This window comes from Pollicipes pollicipes, unplaced genomic scaffold (genome assembly GCF_011947565.3).
Source record: "Pollicipes pollicipes isolate AB1234 unplaced genomic scaffold, Ppol_2.1 Scaffold_4740;HRSCAF=5597_pilon_pilon_pilon, whole genome shotgun sequence".
Taxonomy (NCBI): domain Eukaryota; kingdom Metazoa; phylum Arthropoda; class Thecostraca; order Pollicipedomorpha; family Pollicipedidae; genus Pollicipes; species Pollicipes pollicipes.
This window is the reverse complement of record NW_023596545.1, coordinates 43,096,486-43,115,220: the sequence shown is the minus strand read 5'-3', so window position 1 is coordinate 43,115,220 and position 18,735 is coordinate 43,096,486. Positions and strand designations below refer to the sequence as shown.

Below are 18,735 nucleotides of genomic sequence, written 5' to 3'. Positions count from 1 at the left end.
TCGACCTCTGGCCAATCAGCGGCGGGCCTTGGTGGGGCCGAGCCGAAGTCGGGCACGGGCGCGGACGAGGAGTCAGTCGGGTTATAGCTCCCGGCTGACAACGCAAGGGCTCTGTATGCTCCCCGTCCTCCCTTTGAGCCGCTGGAAACGGCTAAAGGGTTTGTATGCTACCTTATCTATCGCCGACGCCTCGGGGCACCCCCCGAGGGCCGCAATCCTGTCCTCCCACCAAGTTCTACTGGAGGATCAATGACAATACGCTGCGTTGCTGCCTAGGGAGATGCTGGGTACACTAGAATGAAAGTGTGCCTGTAGCGGTATGATTGGAGCAAGCGAGTTGGAGCGGTCCCAGGAATAGCATGGAGTAAGTTGGAGCGGTGTCTGGGAGAACATTGGCGTCAGAGGGTTGGGATCTGTGTTTGCTCTTATTTTGTTGTTCTTGTACACCGCTCAGCACTTGCTGTTTGGCACGGTGGTTTCGGAACCCGCGCATTGCAGTGCACCTGCCCTGTCGGGAGACATGGCGGATCTGAAGAAGACCGTGCAGGACCAATTGGATACCTTCATCGCAAAATTGGAGGCCATGGAAAAGGATACGCTAGTTTGGATGAAAGACATCCAGGACAGGTTGCCAGCTGCAACTGATTCATCGGTTGTGACCAATGCGGAGATTCTCACTGAAGCCGTTGGCATTCCTGCTGTGCAGCACGCCTCAGCCGAGCCGCAGCCGGAGTGAATGGTGAGCGTGAGGCCTCAGGAATTCGATGGCACGGTGTCGTGGTCCGCTATCGGGAGCACGTTGAGGTGATTGCGTCAAAGCAACCAGTGGGAAGGTGCTGAAAAAGCCGCGTATCTGTCGGCCAGTCTGAACGGGCAACTCTCGAGCTCTTGGGCCATCTACCAGTCGACAGCCAGAGGAGTTGCCAGACGCTCGCGGGAGCTTCAGAGCAGTGCTTTGGTCCGCGCACCAAGATCAGCTGTTTCGAGCTCAGTTTAGAGCCAGGGTCCGAGGGCATGGCGAGCTTCTACCCATGCTGACACAGGATATCGAGCGGCTTGCCCACTACGCCCATCTCACGGCGGAGGCAGCTTTCAGAGCGATATTTGCATGCGACCAGTGTATCGACGCCTTGAAGGAAGTCAATATGCGGATTGCTACAGGCAAGTGAGGCCCATTGATGTTCACTTTGCGCTTGCCGCTCCCTTGGAGTGTGAATCCATCAGGCGTGCAGCGAACCAGGCGTGTTCTGGTGCGTTCTCCGAGGACGGTTACCGCAGTCGGCAAAGCCAGGTGGATGAGCATGACATTCAGGACAAGGGGTTTCCCCAAAAGATCCTGCAGCGACTGGAACAACTGGAAGCGTCTTTACGCGCGGAGGCAGGCCCTGGTAGACCACCAGGATCCAGGACGTCTTCAGCACTCTCGCGGTTGAGACCCCGACGGAACTGCGGCCAAGTGGGACACATCAAAGGAGACTGCCGCAAACGCAAGAGGATGACCGTCTCGGAAGTCGAGCAACTCTGGACACTAGTAAGGGCCGACTGGAGGGAGTGACGATGAGCCACGCCTACATTTCCCAACATGTTCCGCATGCGGTGCCGCAGCGGCATGGACAGCATTCAGGTGACCGGCACCATCAACAACATCCATAGGATTTTCACCGACACCAAACGGCAATCACAAGATTACCAAAGCCCAGCTTTCATAAAAGCGACAAACGCCGTGACTGACTCAATAGTCCTTCAGAATTCCAGGATGTTTTTTGAAGTTACGTGCTCGCACATGACGTTGTGTAATGCATCATGTTATGGATACTTTTCTAGAGGTAGTGGCTGTACTCACTAATAATCAAGCTCGCGAAAGGAAACAAGGGATGAGCCCCGTGGGAGTAACATGTCTACCGGCAATAATCATATTTGCCAGGAATAATTATGCATATCATTGCTAATGGCGGCTGTTGGTTGATTGGCCCACTGTATTGATTAGCAGGTAGTTAACATGGAGGCAATTCCCTGCCAAAAACTGACGAACTGGGGCGACTTCTAACGGTGGCGAAAACATTGGCCCACGGACATTACGAGAGCTTCTACGAAACAGATGCTTTCGTCCTAAAATGGGCAGTAAACGTCACTTTACTGGGATTCGGCAACTAGTATTCATACATTCTCACCATCTCATGCGTGTTTGTCGCCGGTCATAATAAAAAGAGGCCTATGGAGTGATCGTTACACACAGTCTGTGCAGGTTATGTGCAGCGATCGGACCCCCTCAGTTATGAGCGGAACCTCACAGCCATACACCACGCATTCCTCGGAACTTATCCCCAGTAAATAGCTGCCACCTGGTGCGAGGCTCACCGCGGCATCACCACGTAGCCCCCACCTTCTCTCGTCACAGAATAATGCCGGAACACCTCATCGGCATGCTGGCATCCCACATCGGCTCATTATCCTCAGTTGCGGGAATCTTCATCGGCACGTTGGAATCCCTCATCGGCTCAGAGGTGCGAACGTCGCCTTTTGGAGTCACAGTAATAATTCTAGCAACGATACCCTCACTGGCTGAATTCGCTGTCACTGCTCAGGTTCAGTTACTCATGGTCATCTTATTTTTCTGTTGTTGGATTGACACGCGGTCATTTCTGTGGCCGCGTGTCAATCCACCGACAGAAAAAATCAGCGAACTTTTCAGACAACTCAACGTCCTTTGTCGCCTTCCGCCTTCTGGGGTCACAAGAAAGCAGCCGAAAAGTGAGTCTCACGTTCTGCGAGTCGCGAAACCATCAACGGTACCCTACACGTGCGACTGCTATTCCACTAGCGGCTAGCGACGCGCAAAAATGCGTTCCACCTCATCTGTGAGTCGGGGAGAGGTCGATCAACAGCCGACTCCCTAATTTCTGTAGGGAGTGGGACCTTCCAACCCACGGCTAGACAACTGCCCACGTACCACGTAGGACTTTCTGTATTGCTCCCCGCGAGTCATAACACAAAGCATCTGTGACACATTTAGCCCGTGCGGACAAAAAGCCTTTCATTGCACTAGTGGAAAATTCAGTCGCCCCAAGCCGTAGACACTATATGAACTACGCGAGATAATTTGACTATAATGTGAACCTGGCTGCGGAGCATAATATCAATAGCCACAGCCCGAGCACCGCAAGCATATGATGCGGTCAATACATTGTGTTCGTGCGAAAAAGTTCGTTAGTTTTCCGGAGGACCATCGACTTGAGACGAAAACAGACGTTGAAAAGGAAGAGTCTCCATTAGCCAAAGAGTTGCAAGGCAAATGAAGAGAGGGGATGGAAGGGCGGCGTCGCACACTCCGAAGTTGTCGTCGTCGTCGTCGTAAACGCTGTCGCGCCTCGCGTCGAGCCGCGCCGGCGGAGTCTGAACGTGGACTAGGCTCGCGTCGAACCGCGCCGTCGGAGCCTGAGCGTGGACTAGGCTCGCGTCGAGCCGCGTCGTCGGAGCCTGAACGTGGACTGCTCGGCAGGGACCGTGCGTCCCCGCCCGCGTGTCCCCATAAACCCACGTGGGTTTATGGGCTCCAGATGGTGGGAACCAATCGACAGAGGGGCCGCTCACACCCTCGCAGAGCCGCCGCCGCCGCGCCGGCAGCGACGGCCCGTTTGCTCGTTAACACGTTGTCTCCGTTGTGCTAAGGCCCAGGGTACATAGCTTTCCACTGATGCTACGTCAGGCTCGTGCATTGATCATCCTAAGATACTAATTAGTACTACTCTATATACTAACAGTGGAATATCGCCAAATACCCCCCCCCCCCCCCCCGAACGAGAACGGTGCATGCACATACTCTCATGTATCGCTGTTTGAGTCGTTCTGAAAGTGAACAGGCCATTGACTGTTGCGCTGAAATAAACGCTTCTAGGTAATTCACGAACACATTAGCACTATTATGAAATGACCACCAAATTCTCGTCAGTGTTCGCTATCGACCATATTGTGCTCGATGTGTTTACATAATATACCATGACTATGCTCCGGCGAGCAGCCCCGTTTGATGGCGTGAGCGGGTAAGGATCAACCCTCCGGATTATCCGCTCTACTGCTCGATGCTCATTGCCAGCCGTCATCTCATGGAAACTATCGGACATCAGTAATGTCATACCGCAACCTACAGCAGATAAAACTAACAGTCACTTGGTGGACGCGCAATTAAACATCAAAGATCGCACCCTATCGAGACATTGCATAATGTTTGGAGACAGCAGAATGTAAACACGAAATCGCACGCGGTATATGATAGCTTAAGAATAATGTGCGAGTACGTAATCTAAAAAACCACGGAACGCATTTTCTTAAGATGCCTAAAAAAGAGAGAAAAGGGTCGTGGACCTCGAGAATCGCCGAAAGGTTGGTGATTGCTCCACCGGGCTTACATGGTAGAGAGGTGGAGGTGCTGAGTGTCCGGCCGTGGACGCGCCAGGCCGATAGGGCTCCCACCACCGTGCCCGTCTCACTGCCTGAACGTTCCCATATACTGTCTGAAGGTGCCCCGTACTCCGATGAGGCCGATGTTTTTTAAGGACCGTCACCTATTGATCTTCCTGGCTCGCATGTTTCGGAACGAGCACCCGGGCCAAACGTAACAAACAAAAACCGGTACTCGCACATTACAAAAAACCGCATGTGACCCGTGGCTTTAATATGCACCGCGCGCCGCGCCTGAAGTTTAGCTATTCAATCCTGGCGCCAGGATCGCAAAAATACACATGTCGTAAGATTCACCTACTTGCACTAAAAAAAGACCACGTGACCCGCGGCGGATAGATACGCCGCGCGCCACGCCCACAGCTGCGCTGGGCAACTTCTGCAGCTTTAATGGGTCGTATATTGCTCCAGAAATGTAAATAGCGTAGATAAGGTAATGCACAACTAAATAAAAGCCACGCGAAGAGGGATTGTACATAAACACGTCTAAAACGGCACGGGCTTGAGAAAAACGATTATCACGGATTGTTGGGCGACGATTTTGTGTAAGTACCCCTTCCCCCCCCCCCCCCATCTTGTTGCCAGGGAGATGAACATCGACTGTTGCAGATAACACCATGAATGAATTCTGTGAAGACTGCAAGCGTTTTTGTGGAGACGCTCCTGGCTGCCGTCCTGCAGAGCGGTATACCAAAAATGCAGCACTGCTTATTTCTAGTGGGTCCGGATGGTACGTGAGTACGACGAATTAAAAGCATACAACAAATGAAATAAAGGCCGCCGTTTGACGGTGGCAACCGATGACATATATTTTCACTCTTTTACTTCGCGGATCATTTTTGAAATGTGATGGTTTCAGCGTCATCTACGAAGGAGCTGAAGAATGGCTTTTGGTTGCAAAAGAGTGTCGGACGTCTGGCTCTAAATCTATAATAATGCACCAGCACTCTTTTAGAGCGACGTACAGCTTCGAAGTGGCCAACGCTTCAAGCTATGGCTTATCATCCCTTTTCCTTTCTTCGGACCATGGCGCATAGGAAGTACCCATAAATGCTTTTCGACACGTCCATGTCGTGCAGTCTAGGATCGCAGTCTTTCATATGGATCCACAGTTATATGTATTGACAGCTATATGATTGATTCACAGTTATATTCACAGTTATATGATTCACAGTTACATGCATGAGATTTGATCTGTTCTAGTGGGGTGAAATATGAGCCTAGAGACATCAAACTTGCTACCAATCACAAGATCTCGTTGAGACCAACGCGCTGGATTTTCCGCAGGCTGGTAAAGACAGGGTTCACATCGACCACCCCCACCTTCATGAAAAACGGCAATTTTGGGGCGAAGTTTAAACGACGCCATACGATGAGGTATCTAAATACTCTCCTAGCTTACAAATGTCGTTGCATAGAAACGTATCGGTAAGCTCATAAAACATGATGGTACAGCTAAATCGTAAGCAACGGAATGATCCAGGCAGCCTTTGTGAGCTGCTGGCGCTGGTTCCTGGCTTATTACATCGAGCAGATACAGTGCCCAATCGAAGGCTTGCAAAGGCCGAATAGCCAACCGCACCATTCCGCCCACCAATGCCATGGACGGACAAAAACTCGCCACGTACTGAAAGTCCTTACATCCGGTCGGTGACTCGACTGACATTAGCTTGCAAACAGCGAAATAATTGAGTTGAGCCGCACGTGTTAGACTTCTGACATTAAAGCTGCGGATAAGTTTAAGCATGGCCTTCCGGGCCTGCGTTCCTTGAATACCAAGCGGTTCAAAGGAACTGCATCTGATCAGTGGCCTGCAACCGCCAGAAACTTCGACCAAGGTTATAGAAAACAGTGGTCAGCGATGCTCTCGGTGGTGTCGGCCCACCAGCTGACCAGCACCTCCGCGCCCCTGAAGGGATGCGGAACCCTTGCTCCCCACGGATCCCCACGAGATCCCTGCGGGCGACCAGTCGGTGTGACACCCGTAATTACCCGGCGATCTCCGAATGCGACCGATGATCCATCAACCAGTGAAAGATGAAAAGAGGGCTCACTCCATGCCCCTAGCGCACAAACTTTCAACAGGGTAATTTCGGGTGTCCTTATTAAGTGGCTAGACTAACTGCCTCAAGTGACATGACAGCGAATCGGTCGATGATGACGGAGTCAAGCTTGCTCACGCGCAGGCCAAGCGTATGAGATCCAAGCCAGCTGTCCTTCTTATTTGTATGGTAAGACGGCAAATTATTTGTGGCAAAACCGAACCAGGAAGTACACGGCACAAAAATTATTTCGTACATAGTCAAGAGGGTAGCATACGGGCAACAAAACTGGGTCCCAGTTGGGGCTTAGGCATCAGGCCGCCCGCACCCCATGCTGGCATGTGGCCAGCTGCCCATCTGCGGTCAGTTTGGATCTGAATCCACTCCGCTCAGCCTTGCTGCAGACTAGTTGCAGACTGTAAGATTAGCAGACTAGTAGTAGACTGTAAGAAATATCCAACCATGGAGAGCAAAGTACAAAAATTAATGCACTTGTATGATATATGTCAGCATATGGGCAGCCAATCTGGGTCCGACATGCAGCCCAAAGACCAGCCCTTCTGCAACCTACATGGACGTAAGCCCAGCTAGCCCATGCTTAGCCGGCCCATACGGACCTCAATCCAGCCAGCTGCCCCATGTTGCAAAATAATTGTACATGACATGGTAAAGCCTCAAAACAATAAAAACAATTGGCATACACATCAATACTACGTGTGTGGCAACTTTATTGCGCTTGTGATGAATGAGCACCCTATCTGGCCCCAGATTCAGCTTAGATACAAGCCCACCTACAGCCCATGTTGACATAGGCCCGCTTGCCCGCATATGGCCCATATGGATCCCACCAAAGCAAACACTTTCTCGTCGTGGGTTGTTTTTGACGTGATAAATTTCGACGGGGCAGCATAAGGCACCAACAGTTCTGGTGCGTGCGAAAATATGAAAGGATGTGGGCGCCTCATGTGGGACCCAGCTGGAGCCCAGTTGAAAGCCCACTTGCAGCCCATGCCCACAGTAGCCCAGTTGCCCCACGTTTAGCCCATGTAGGTCACATTTGGGAACGCTGGCTGGGGTTGGGCTTAACGGGCCCCTGCTAGAAAAGGGATGGAGGGCCCACCGTCCGGCGTTGGGGGCCCTGACTGGCACAGGACTCTTCCATTACATCAATGCACTCATCATAAGTTCTTGTTTCCTTTAACTGTCAAAGGGCCCCCACCAACGCAAGAGACCGTCTGTCATTGGGCTTCCGTCCCCGTCGCTGTTGAATAAACCTTCCCCCGACCGATTCGAGACTCCTTGTTGTCACAGAATGAATGCGCTGTTAGGCACTGCGGGCCCCTGAACGATACAGGAGCCCGACCGATGTAAATTGCGGGCATGGCCTTGTCCCTGCTTGGGAAATGAGCCCCCAGAGCTCAGACCAGCCCGGAGCTCATTGTTCGTTGTTCATGATCTCTGGCCGCTAGAGGGACGCTCTGTCTCAGCGGTCTCCATCGGTGCAAGAGATCATCTTACTGACTTTTGAGATCATAGCCCTTTGGGCGGGGGTCCTTAATGCGACCTACAGCCAGCCCTTCAAACCCTTTAGTCATCCCATCGGGCCCTTGATCTTTGGTCTCGAGAGACCCTTCGACCCCTCTTCGGGCCACCTCAAACACCACTCCGACCCGGGGCTACTTGCCGCCACAGGACCCCTGTTTGGCACTGTGACCCCTAAACGACACAGGACCCCCCCCCCCCTTGTGCCATGGACTCCAAACATTGCAAATCGCGGGCCCTGGCCTCGTTTCTACTTGAGAAATGGTTCTCAATGGCTCAGCGGACATGGAGCCGACTGTTCGGTGATAGTGGTCTCTGACCGACTAAGGCGCCCGCATTGTCTCAGTGGTTCCTAAAACGGTGCAAGAGGACCACTGACTGATATTTCAGGTCATGGCCCTCCGGGCCGTGATTCTTTATGTGACCTTCAGCCAGTCCTTCCGGCCCTTATGCCTTCCATACGGGCCTTTGATAGCGGTTCCGGTGGGTTGCCCGGTTCCCTCTTTGGGCCTCATCGAATACTTCCCTTGGTCGGCTCGGGAACCGTGTGGGCACAGGGCTCTCTGTTGGGCTCTGTAGGCCCCTGACAGACCAGGCTCTGACAAGGCCCCCGACCAGTGTGAATCACTGGTTCCGGCTTAAAAGCTGATTGGGAAGTGGGTCCTCAGGCCAATACCGACACGGAGTCGACTTTGTGGTACGGCGGTACCTGACCAACATATGGGGCCATTTCGACTCAAGGATCCCTGATCGGCACAAGGGGCTCTTTGACCGTTATTTGAGGGTCCGTCTTCGCAGGTCTGGGCCTCCGAATGAGACTCCGACCATCCCTTTATGCCCTTGAACCCTCCAATCGGGCCTTCGATTGTCGGATCGGATGGGCCCTCTAGGCTCCCCGGGCCTCCTCACACTGCCTCCGGCCGACCCGGGGCCCCCTGACAACACAGGGCCCCTGTTAGGCGCTATGGCACCCCGAGAAATGCAAATCGCTGGCTCCAGCCTTCCCCTGCTTGGGAAATGGGCCCTTAGGCCGCCACGGGGCCGACTGTACGCTACTGGTGGCGTCTGACCGAAATATAGGTCCTTATCGACTCAGTGGGCTCCTGATCAGCGCAGAGCTCTCTGGCTGCCATTTGAGTGCCCCGCCCTACGGGCAGGGGTCCCTGAATGAGATCCTCTGGCTGACTTTTCGGACCCTTCGAGCCCTCAAATCGGCCCATAATCGTAGGTTCCGAGGGGCCACAAAGACCCCTCGGAACCTAAGGGGGAGGCACGTGCCCCCTGTGTCCCCCGGCCTGTGCTACTGGATGACACCGAGATCTACTATCGTGTCCAAAGGCCCCCGACTGTGTCACCTGTACAGGTCGATCTCAACGCCCTGGCCAAGTGGTCAAAGGGGTGACTGCTCACATTTAATGCAACATAGTGCAAGGTCATCCATATCGCGAACTGCAATATGAGACTGACCTGCTTCTCGGACGGTGCCGAAATCGCGTCGAGCCCACCGAGAAGGACATCGGGATCTCGTGGATTAAAGGCCCTAGCTTCACGTGCAGACGGCGGAGGCGATCTCGAAGGCCAACTGAATGCTGACGGTCGTGAGGCGATCGTTTGCCAACATCGATGTTCACACGCTGCCATTCGAGATCTTAGTACGCCCGTACTCGGAGTACGACAATGTCATCTGGGGCCCCTTCGGCAGACTGGACCAGGAGCGGCTGGCGCGGGTTCAGCGACGACCTACGCGTCTTGTCCGTGAAGTGAGGCACCGGCCATGCCCTGAGAGGCTCAGACTCCCCCAACTGCGCTCGCTGTACTATCGTTGTCGCGGGGGAGGCATGGTTACAGTTTATCAGCTGTTTCACGGGGATGTGTCGCTGTTGGGAGAGGAGTTTGACAAGACACGACTCGGAGGTGACAAACAGACACCAATGGAAGCTAAGAAAACCGCAGGCTAGGACTCTAGTTCGTCGTAACTCGTTCAGCACGCGGGTCGTCAACGAATGGAACGCTCTTCCACACCCGGTCGCATCGCCAACCTCAGTTGAACAGTTCAGGTCTAGGCTTGATACGCACTGGGCTGACATCATACATAACGCTCCACACTGAGACTATCCTTAATTTGAGACTGGTTACCGAAACGGGAGAGTGACGAAACTGGGACAGACGGGCTTTGTGGCCTTTTTCGATCACCATAAGGTACAGAAAGATAAGTTTCTTTTCATCGGACATCAGGCGGTGAGAAGAATTCCTTGTACACTGCCAAACCATGCAGTTCCCTGAGAGACAACTTTAATGGTTCACGCAAGCCACGGCGGAGAAAACGAATGGAGAGGGACAGGGGGGGGAGGGGGTTAGAATAGAAAAGTAGTTCTGCATTTGCCACCTCACACAGAACACGAAGACGTTACGATGACGTCATTTCAGGGTTTTTCAGGACTTTGGTGACGTCATTGATGATATTCAATTACTGAGTCATTCGCACGCATTCGGAGGGCGTTTAGGGCAATTCCGGCGCGGTGCGGTCGTCGTGGTACTGCGGGGAGGAAGTGGCAGCGATCTCTGGTGGTGTGTGGCCAATTTTCCATCCAGGAAACAGCTGGGATGTTAATCAAAGAATAGTAAGTTGTTTTTTTGTTTGCTGTGTTCGGTGATGACCCGCGTTGTGATGTTTTGACTGTAATTGTTGTGCATGGTAAAAATAGGACAAAGAGGACTGTCCTTAATGTCTCGCACAAAATGATGTCCATCTGGATTGTACTTGATTACATCCATGTTTTGTCATGGGAGTTGTATGAATAAGACGACCCAAGAACTGAATTAAATGATCTTATATGTATGTGGATGTGTTTATGTGTTGGATGATAGCCATGTGGAGTGCATGTGACATCTATGGCACACATCTTCCAGGCTGAACTAGTCACAATATTTTTATGTTGATAATTTCTGCTACAAAAAGAATTGTGGGTTCTCAAACTAAGGTTGTTTTCTATTTTGAAAATACATTAGTAATATTTAGACTTCTGCACTGCCATCCGAACCTGCCTGTTGTGTAACTTGCCAAATGAAGGTTACACTAGCCATTGCCACTTTTGGTGACCTTATCCATGGTCCATGTTCCAGTCTGCAAACCACAAAAAACATGCTAACAAGATCTTTGAGGCAAAGAGAATTATGCTCACAAACATGATAAGTGAACTGGCTCATTTTGGGGCAGATTTTATTTGCACATGAAATCATGGTTTACCATCATATTTGATCATTCTCTGTGCATATTACCAACTTGTGCATCACTTGAGAACATTATGATGCTCTCAGTAATCTGTATCAGTGATTACTGCCCCTTTATTTGATAAACTGTCCCAAATTGGAAGCTATGTATGGTTATGCCCACCTGTGCATAGGCCACCACCAATGAAATCTCGTCAAAATCTGCCATGGTTTGCACACAAGCTCATGTTGGAGTATAAGCCTGTCAGAGGACTGGAGTATAAAGGGTGGCTTTCAGTAATTTTCAAAGATAAAGGAGGGTGAACTTGGACCAGCTTTTACACTACGAATGTGGGGAAGTCCTGTGGGTAGTCCCAATCAATATTAGGTGTTCAAATGTTTTGCCAAAGTTAGATTGTCATGAACTGCTCAGATGCTGACTAAAGAGCCACTGCTATGTTTTCTAAACTTCAGGATATCCTTGAAAATCACAAATAATGATGAGAAAAAACTTGACATAAACCAAATGTCTGATAGCCCAGGGTCATTGGTAACTTGGGACTTGCCCCAGCAATGCATGCTGCTACAACAACAGTTTTGTGTGCCTGGCCCCATTTAGTGCTAAAATAGCTTTGGAACTGCATACTTTTTTTAGCTATGTGGCATAGCATCTTTACTGATTTGCCTGTCAGTTTGTGTGGGCCAGGAGTGTGATATGTTTGACAGTGTTTGTTTGTTTTACAGTTACAGTTTTACAGTTTGGCAGCAACTCCCTAGCTTGGCTGTTGTAGAGTGCATTTTAACCATGTTCTGTTCAAAGAAAAGTGATGTGCAGTATAATCATAGTGAAGTGTCAATTAGGTCATAGTTTTTGTTCTTTATATGTCTTATCTTCCATTGCATTATTGCGTAATATGAATAATCTTCCTACCCTTTTTGGCAGCCATATTCTTTGCCAATATGCTCTGTCTATCTATATTATTCAATATTTATATGTTGATATTTGTGAAAAATTGAAGATTGGCATGCCTCATGAGATAATGCCCAAATAATAGAGGCTTCACATTTTACACAATGATGTCTCACTTCCATTTTGAAGCCAAGATCAAGTCTCAGTTTTGGACCATATTAGAAAGCATTTATAGGAAAGGGTGGATTAGGAGTTGGTTACTACATGGTGGCAAGCACCCTTGCAATGCTCCTATCCCTGAGTAACACCTAAAGAGCAAGCCAATATCAAGCAGCATATGAAGCACATAAGAAAACATCAGCATCCACCAACGTAAATAGCTCTGGCACATCAGCATCAAAGCACTAACATCAAGCACCTATAAAAGAATGCTCCTGCTCAGAATATTTCAGATCTCAGGCAGATTTCTGAATATTTCATATCCTTATGAAAACATTCATGAAATGATGTCATGCATGGCAACACGGAAATGACGTCACGCGTGACGACACGGAAATGAATGACATCACACCGTTGTAGCGTCCGTGTGCAGCGCATCGCAGAACACGTTGCTGGCCGGCCACGCGTCCTTGTCAATTCAACAAGCAAGATAACGATAAACACGCGCACTGGCGCGCCGCCTGCGAGCGCCGCGCGACCCGGGCGCCTGGCAATTGCCGGTGGCCAGCTGGCAGTTGCGAAAGCGGGGACCGATTGCGGCGCCAGCCGTGCTGAGAGCCGGCCAGGCCCAGTCCAGAGCCCGAACCGTCTGGCACCGTTAATGAACGGTGTCCTGCTGCACACGAATCACGATGTGTGACGTCACAGCCACGGACGGCATTGGCGCGGGCGTCTGCAGGAACTGACTGGACCGAAAAGCGCCGGGAATCTCGCCCTTCAGTCTCTTGTGACGTCACCGTTTCACGACCACCGCCACGGTGAAGGCGGCTGTGCGTCGCGGATGATGCGCGCTTGATCTTTCCTTGGCTACGACTCAACTGTCGGGGCTTTGAAGGCTAAGGCGATGTCGCCGTCGAACGGAAATGGACGTTCGCGGGCGTTGCGTGGATAAGGGCTGAATGCCCGTGTTTCTCGTCCGTTGCCGTAGCCGCAATTTTCGACCCGGGCTCTGGTCGCGGGTTTGAGCTATAATTCACACAATGCGAGTGGGGCAGATGTCGATTTGTCTTCTTTATTGGACGACTGGCGGTGGCGGTGGGACGGCGCAAAACTGGGGTGGCAGCTAACATACATCGTAATCCGAGCCAGTCACGTAACATGCCCCAGTAGCAATATCACATCAATATGGATCAGCGATATCTCACATACTGCTTGTGAGTGGTGGAGCCTCGTTGGCCTGGCTTGGGTTGCATATCGGTGGAATATAGATTATTTGTAATGTTATTTATTATGTAGACTCTATAGCTTCCATAGTAGGTGCGCACCCGCCCGTGCCGTTTAGGTAAGGGGAAGGTTCTTGTTCATGTATATGGAAGTCTTATATTAGAGAGTTGTGTCTGGAGCAGGAGAGGTAGGAGAACATTCTAACACGGGGAGGGTTCGTGGCGACGTCTTCAAGACAGACGCGGCTTCTATGCCTGACTCAGATGTTTGCTATCTCGGGGTAGTTCGTTATCCGATTAGATCTCTCCGTTCAACTCTGACATTCACGACGCCATGTGGTAGGCAGTTGCCGGGCATTTCAGCCACAGCGACGGCCTTTGCCAGTGCAGGACGCCCCGCACAACTCAGCGCTGCACTGTCTGTTGCGTCATGAATCAGTCGCGCGTTTTCCCGCGTCCCCATGGAAACCAGCTGGATTTAGAACCCGTGCTTGAAGTCCATTCCCAGTAACAGCAGTGCCCGGCGGCACGGTAGGGACCGCTGGCCGCTGCGGCGCAGCCGTGCAGGAGGTAGGCTCCTCGCGGCTGCGATCACGTGGTGTTTGCGAACAGAGTATCCTGGGCGTGCCAACTTTGCCGGCTGTCGCGGGGGGGGGGGGGGGGGGAATTCACTCGTGTTGAATGTTAGCTTGGTGAGATAGGCAAGATGAGATAGTCTGCCCGTCAGATGTGTGTTGTGTGCAGTTGTCAAGTCTTTTGCGGGCCAATACTTTTATCGCGAGAATCGGGGGGCGAGAGGGTCATCGGCGTAGAAGACAACGACGTTGTGTGACAGCAGTTGACGGTATCATTAAATAACTCCAACGGTATGATAAGTGTTGAGCTGCTTGGCGGTGTTTTGTCTTCACAGGATAGCGAATGGCGAGTATCGTGAATAATGCACAACGTTAGTTTGTGAGCGTTGTCACTTGCAAGACAAGCGGCAATGGGTTTGTCATGGCGTTTGGGGGCCCCCTTAGCGCGGTGGTTCTGGTCTGGGGACGTCCTCCGGGCCTGCCTGGCAGGGCCGGTTCAGATGCACCTTGATCTCAATCACCCCAGCTTCAGACCCCCGCTGTGGACACCCTCATCGGCGGTAATCAGCCGCCGGTGTGCGGGCAACTGCCGGTCGTGTGTGACCGCGCGCTTTCCGTTTCAGCCGCGTTGTGCTGCCTCTGACGGTGGAGGAGGTACGTGCCGTCCTGCCTCAGTGACGTCAGCTGGTGACGTCACTCCTCACATGTTCTCTGCCGACGGCCTGGGCGACGCCAGCGTCATGATAAGCACAGACCGGCGTGACCGGTGGTGCCCTGTGACCCGTCGGACCGCACTCAGACCTGCACTGGCCACCAGCGCTGCCGTTAGGGCGGGTACCGTCGTGCCACACTGTGACGTCAGTGGGTGACGTCACACCTCACATGTTCTCTGCCGACGGCCTGGGCGACGCCAGCGTCATGATAGCACAGACCGGCGCGTGTGACCGGTGGTGCCCTGTGACCCGTCGGACCGCACTCAGACCTGCACTGGCCACCGCTGCCGTCAGGGCGGGTACCGTCACGCCACGCTGTGATACGGCGCTGCAGTATATGACACTGATCACTCTCGTGCAAGGATACCAGGGCAGTAAAACACTTATGCCTAGAGGATCGTCAGCAAAGGTTCATTTCTGTTCCTTGGTGTATTTTGTGAACAATAGTTAATATTTCATGGTCATTGTCTACGAAATCCATGAAGCACAGAGCGCTTCAAGAAAACCATTTTCCCCATTTTAGCGTGGAAGCCTTCATTTGAAGGCAACATTTACGGGAAGCCAACCGCTACACCCTCATTGTAACTACATTGCGGCCCGAGCGGTCTGAAGACAACACTCACTGGTGCGCATGGAATTTGTGTTCACGCATGCGTTTACATGCGTGCGTGTGCGTGTGTTGGTGCGTACGTTTGTGCGTATCTGCGCGTGGGACTAAACATAAACAAGGCTGTTACACCACCGAAAGTGAAGTTCCTCCAGACCATGTCACATGCTGTCTAAAGTGTGTTTGATATCCATAACCACCTATCGCAGAATATTGGCCAGTTCATTAAGCACAATGAGACCGCGAATAAAACCTCAGATTTTCAAGGGAAGCGCGTACTTAACGTTAAACGGATAGAAAGTCTGTGATTAGTAATGAGATTACAATTTCCTTGGTGCAGGTCCTTGATGGAAAATGTTCCAGGACTGGTGTGTTTAACGCGCTCTGGCAAATTAACTGACTTGTCGCTTGAAGTGGGCTGCGGCTGCCACAAATTATTCCTACCAAGGGAAGGAGTCGCACCCGGTCGGACAAGCAACTGTGGCTTCTCTGGCATCCGCAAATTGAACCGGGCTCAGCTACCCACCCGGCTACAAGGCGTTTCACATTTAGAGTTTAGCATATGGAATGTATGCTACTAGTTGTCGCGTTCCTTGTCAAAGGTGTGCTGGCGGTTATAACGAGAGCCCCGCAGCCATATCCGCGAGGGTTGTGCGACGGACACTACGACGCACATCCTCGCTGACACGCCACGACGTACAGATGTATGACGTGCACCGACAGCGGTTATAACGAGAGCCCCGCAGCCATATCTGCGAGGGCGTGCGATGGACACTACGACGCACATCCTCGCTGATACACCACGACGCACAGATGTATGACGTGCACCGGCAGCGGTTATAACGAGAGCCCCGCAGCCATATCTGCGAGGGCGTGCGACGGACACTACGGCGCACATCCTCGCTGATACACCACGACGTATATATGTATGACGTGCACCGGCAGCGGTTATAACGAGAGCCCCGCAGCCATATCCGCGAGGGCGTGCGACGGACACTACGACGCTCATCCTCGCTGACACACCACGACGTGCAGATGTATGACGTGCACCGCCACGGATGTGGTTGCCGAATCTCATATTTGTTAGCACGCCGTTGAAAACAAAGCTTTCTCGGACACCGCGACGTGCAGATGTATGACGTGCACCGCCGCGGACGTGGTTCTCGGAGTCTTATAATTGTTAGCACGCCTTTGAAAACCAAGCTGTTTTGGAAGGCTTGTTGCTGTGCGTGAAGTTGAGCTCTGGTTTGTTTTGACCGGTGGCCGCGGAGCCAAAGGTCCGTCTGGTTTGTTTTGACGGGTGGCTGCGGAACCAAAGGTTTGTCTCTTTCCGCTGGTGCGTCTGTTTCCTTTGGCAGTGGGAACGGGCGGGTGGAGCTGCAGCTTGCTGTAAGCCGTGCGCAAGCGGATTTTCCAGAGGCGTTTCAGACATTGGTCTTGAAACGTTTGCTAGCAGGGATCCGCGGGAATAAATTCGGAGAATGAGGCGCCCGTCATCAGCTCCTCGCCACCAAGTTTCTGCCCCAGAAATGTTGAATATGCACTTCCCCTAAATGTTTTAGTATTTCCTGGCCTGATGTATGAATGCTGGCGGCAACGTCTCAAACACACCATAAATATATGACATGTCACGACCTAGAAGCATGTCCCTACATTCAGAGGTGGATTGGGGCGGTCACGTAGCATCCTGTATTTAGACACATGGGCATACACATACGCGCATACTAAAACGCACACGGACATATGGAAACGTATACGTATACACGCGCCCACGCACACACAGACACAAACCAATAATTGCTGCTGTGAGACCGCTCCAACAGGTCATTTACAATGAAGAAGTCGTGTTGCTTCCTGTGCGTTCCTGCGACAACGGAGGCTTTAACGTTTAAAAGCGTGCGAACGGTTTTCTCGAAACGCTCTGACCCATGCACTATGTGGATAACGGCCCGGGATCTTAGCAACTGTGGATAAATAAACTAAGGAACGGAAAAAGTCCCTCCTAGGCACCTCCTTACAAAAGGTATTAAGTGAACCGTCCTGATGGACACACCCACATGGCTTCACCGTAGTGACGTGGCAATCCCAGCCGGGCGGTGCACCGGCCATCTGATGTACGGTACGTCGCTGCCTCGGCAGTGTGGCAATCCCAGCCGGGCGGTGCACCGGCCATCTGATGTACGGTACGTCGCTGCCTCGGCAGTGTGGCAATCCCAGCCGGGCGGTGCGCCGGCCATCTGATGTACGGTACGTCGCTGCCTCGGCAGTGTGGCAATCCAGCCGGCCATCTGATGTACGGTACGTCGCTGCCTCGGCAGTGTGGCAATCCCAGCCGGGCGATGCGCCGGCCATCTGATGTACGGTACGTCGCTGCCTCGGCTGGTTTTCAGTCAGGTCTTAGCTGGGTTTTCGTGAGAAGCTTCTGCTGTATACCAGGCGCGCTGCTGTTCAGAGCCAGCGCTGAAGTCAGCTCATCAATTATAACAATGAAATACATCCCGCAACACCAAGGTCCATGATAGCCATGGGTGCGTTTGCGTGCGGTGATGGGGATGGTGATGCCAGTGTAAGTTATTGACGTGGACGCTCTGCTGTGCTTCCAGTATCAAGTGGGTCAACTGTATTCAGTCGCGCAAGCAAGCAAAAATGAAACAGGTGGCGGAGAAGGCATAGAAGTATTGAAAAATGAACCTTATGACAATGTGCCACTGTTAGGTGGCAAGTTTACAAAAGGACAATATACGTACAAAATTTACCACCTAGCTAGGTAAGTTTCGTTCTAGAATTATTCTGTTTTAACCCTTATATGTAGTTTTGGTAAAATGCACTTTTCTGTTTTGTGGCAAGTGTAAGGTACTATTTGGACTAGGTTAAATACTATATTTAACGTTTTGTGTACATATGTGGCGACACATTCGTAGGAAGCAATGCTTTCTTCAGTTTTACCAGACATTTCAATGCCCTCAATAATGCTCATGAAAGTGAATGGCGTGCGGAAAGTGCAGGACATTGTTCTGCACTCTGATTGACACGCCAGTGCTGTGTGTTTCAATGGTGTCTTCCGCTCGCAGCAAAGTCCCCAGCTTTATACGGCTCCTAGCGCCCAAAGGGTCGCTCGAGATACACGAGGAGGCCTGGAACGCGTACCCGTACTGCAAAACGGTGCTGACCGTGAGTACTGCGCGCCGCCGGTGCCGGTGGACGGTCCGCCGCCGGTGCCGGCTCACGAGAGGCGGGGGCCGGGGGTGCACCAGCACGGCGAACAGAAGTCATCTCGCGCTGTCTGAACATGGGCT

The 18,735-nt window shown here is 51.9% G+C and overlaps 1 protein-coding gene across 1 annotated transcript in view; it reads left to right on the top strand.

The window, feature by feature from the left end:
* Positions 1 to 10,552: 10,552 nt before the first annotated feature.
* vib (phosphatidylinositol transfer protein vib) overlaps positions 10,553 to 18,735 on the top strand; it is a gene marked incomplete in the record, with an annotated part of 12,365 nt that continues 4,182 nt past the window's right edge. Inside the window, 4 exon segments of the mRNA XM_037221698.1 lie at positions 10,553 to 10,663; positions 14,743 to 14,773; positions 18,043 to 18,206; positions 18,511 to 18,610. Of these exon segments, the coding sequence (XP_037077593.1) occupies positions 10,647 to 10,663; positions 14,743 to 14,773; positions 18,043 to 18,206; positions 18,511 to 18,610 (312 nt within the window).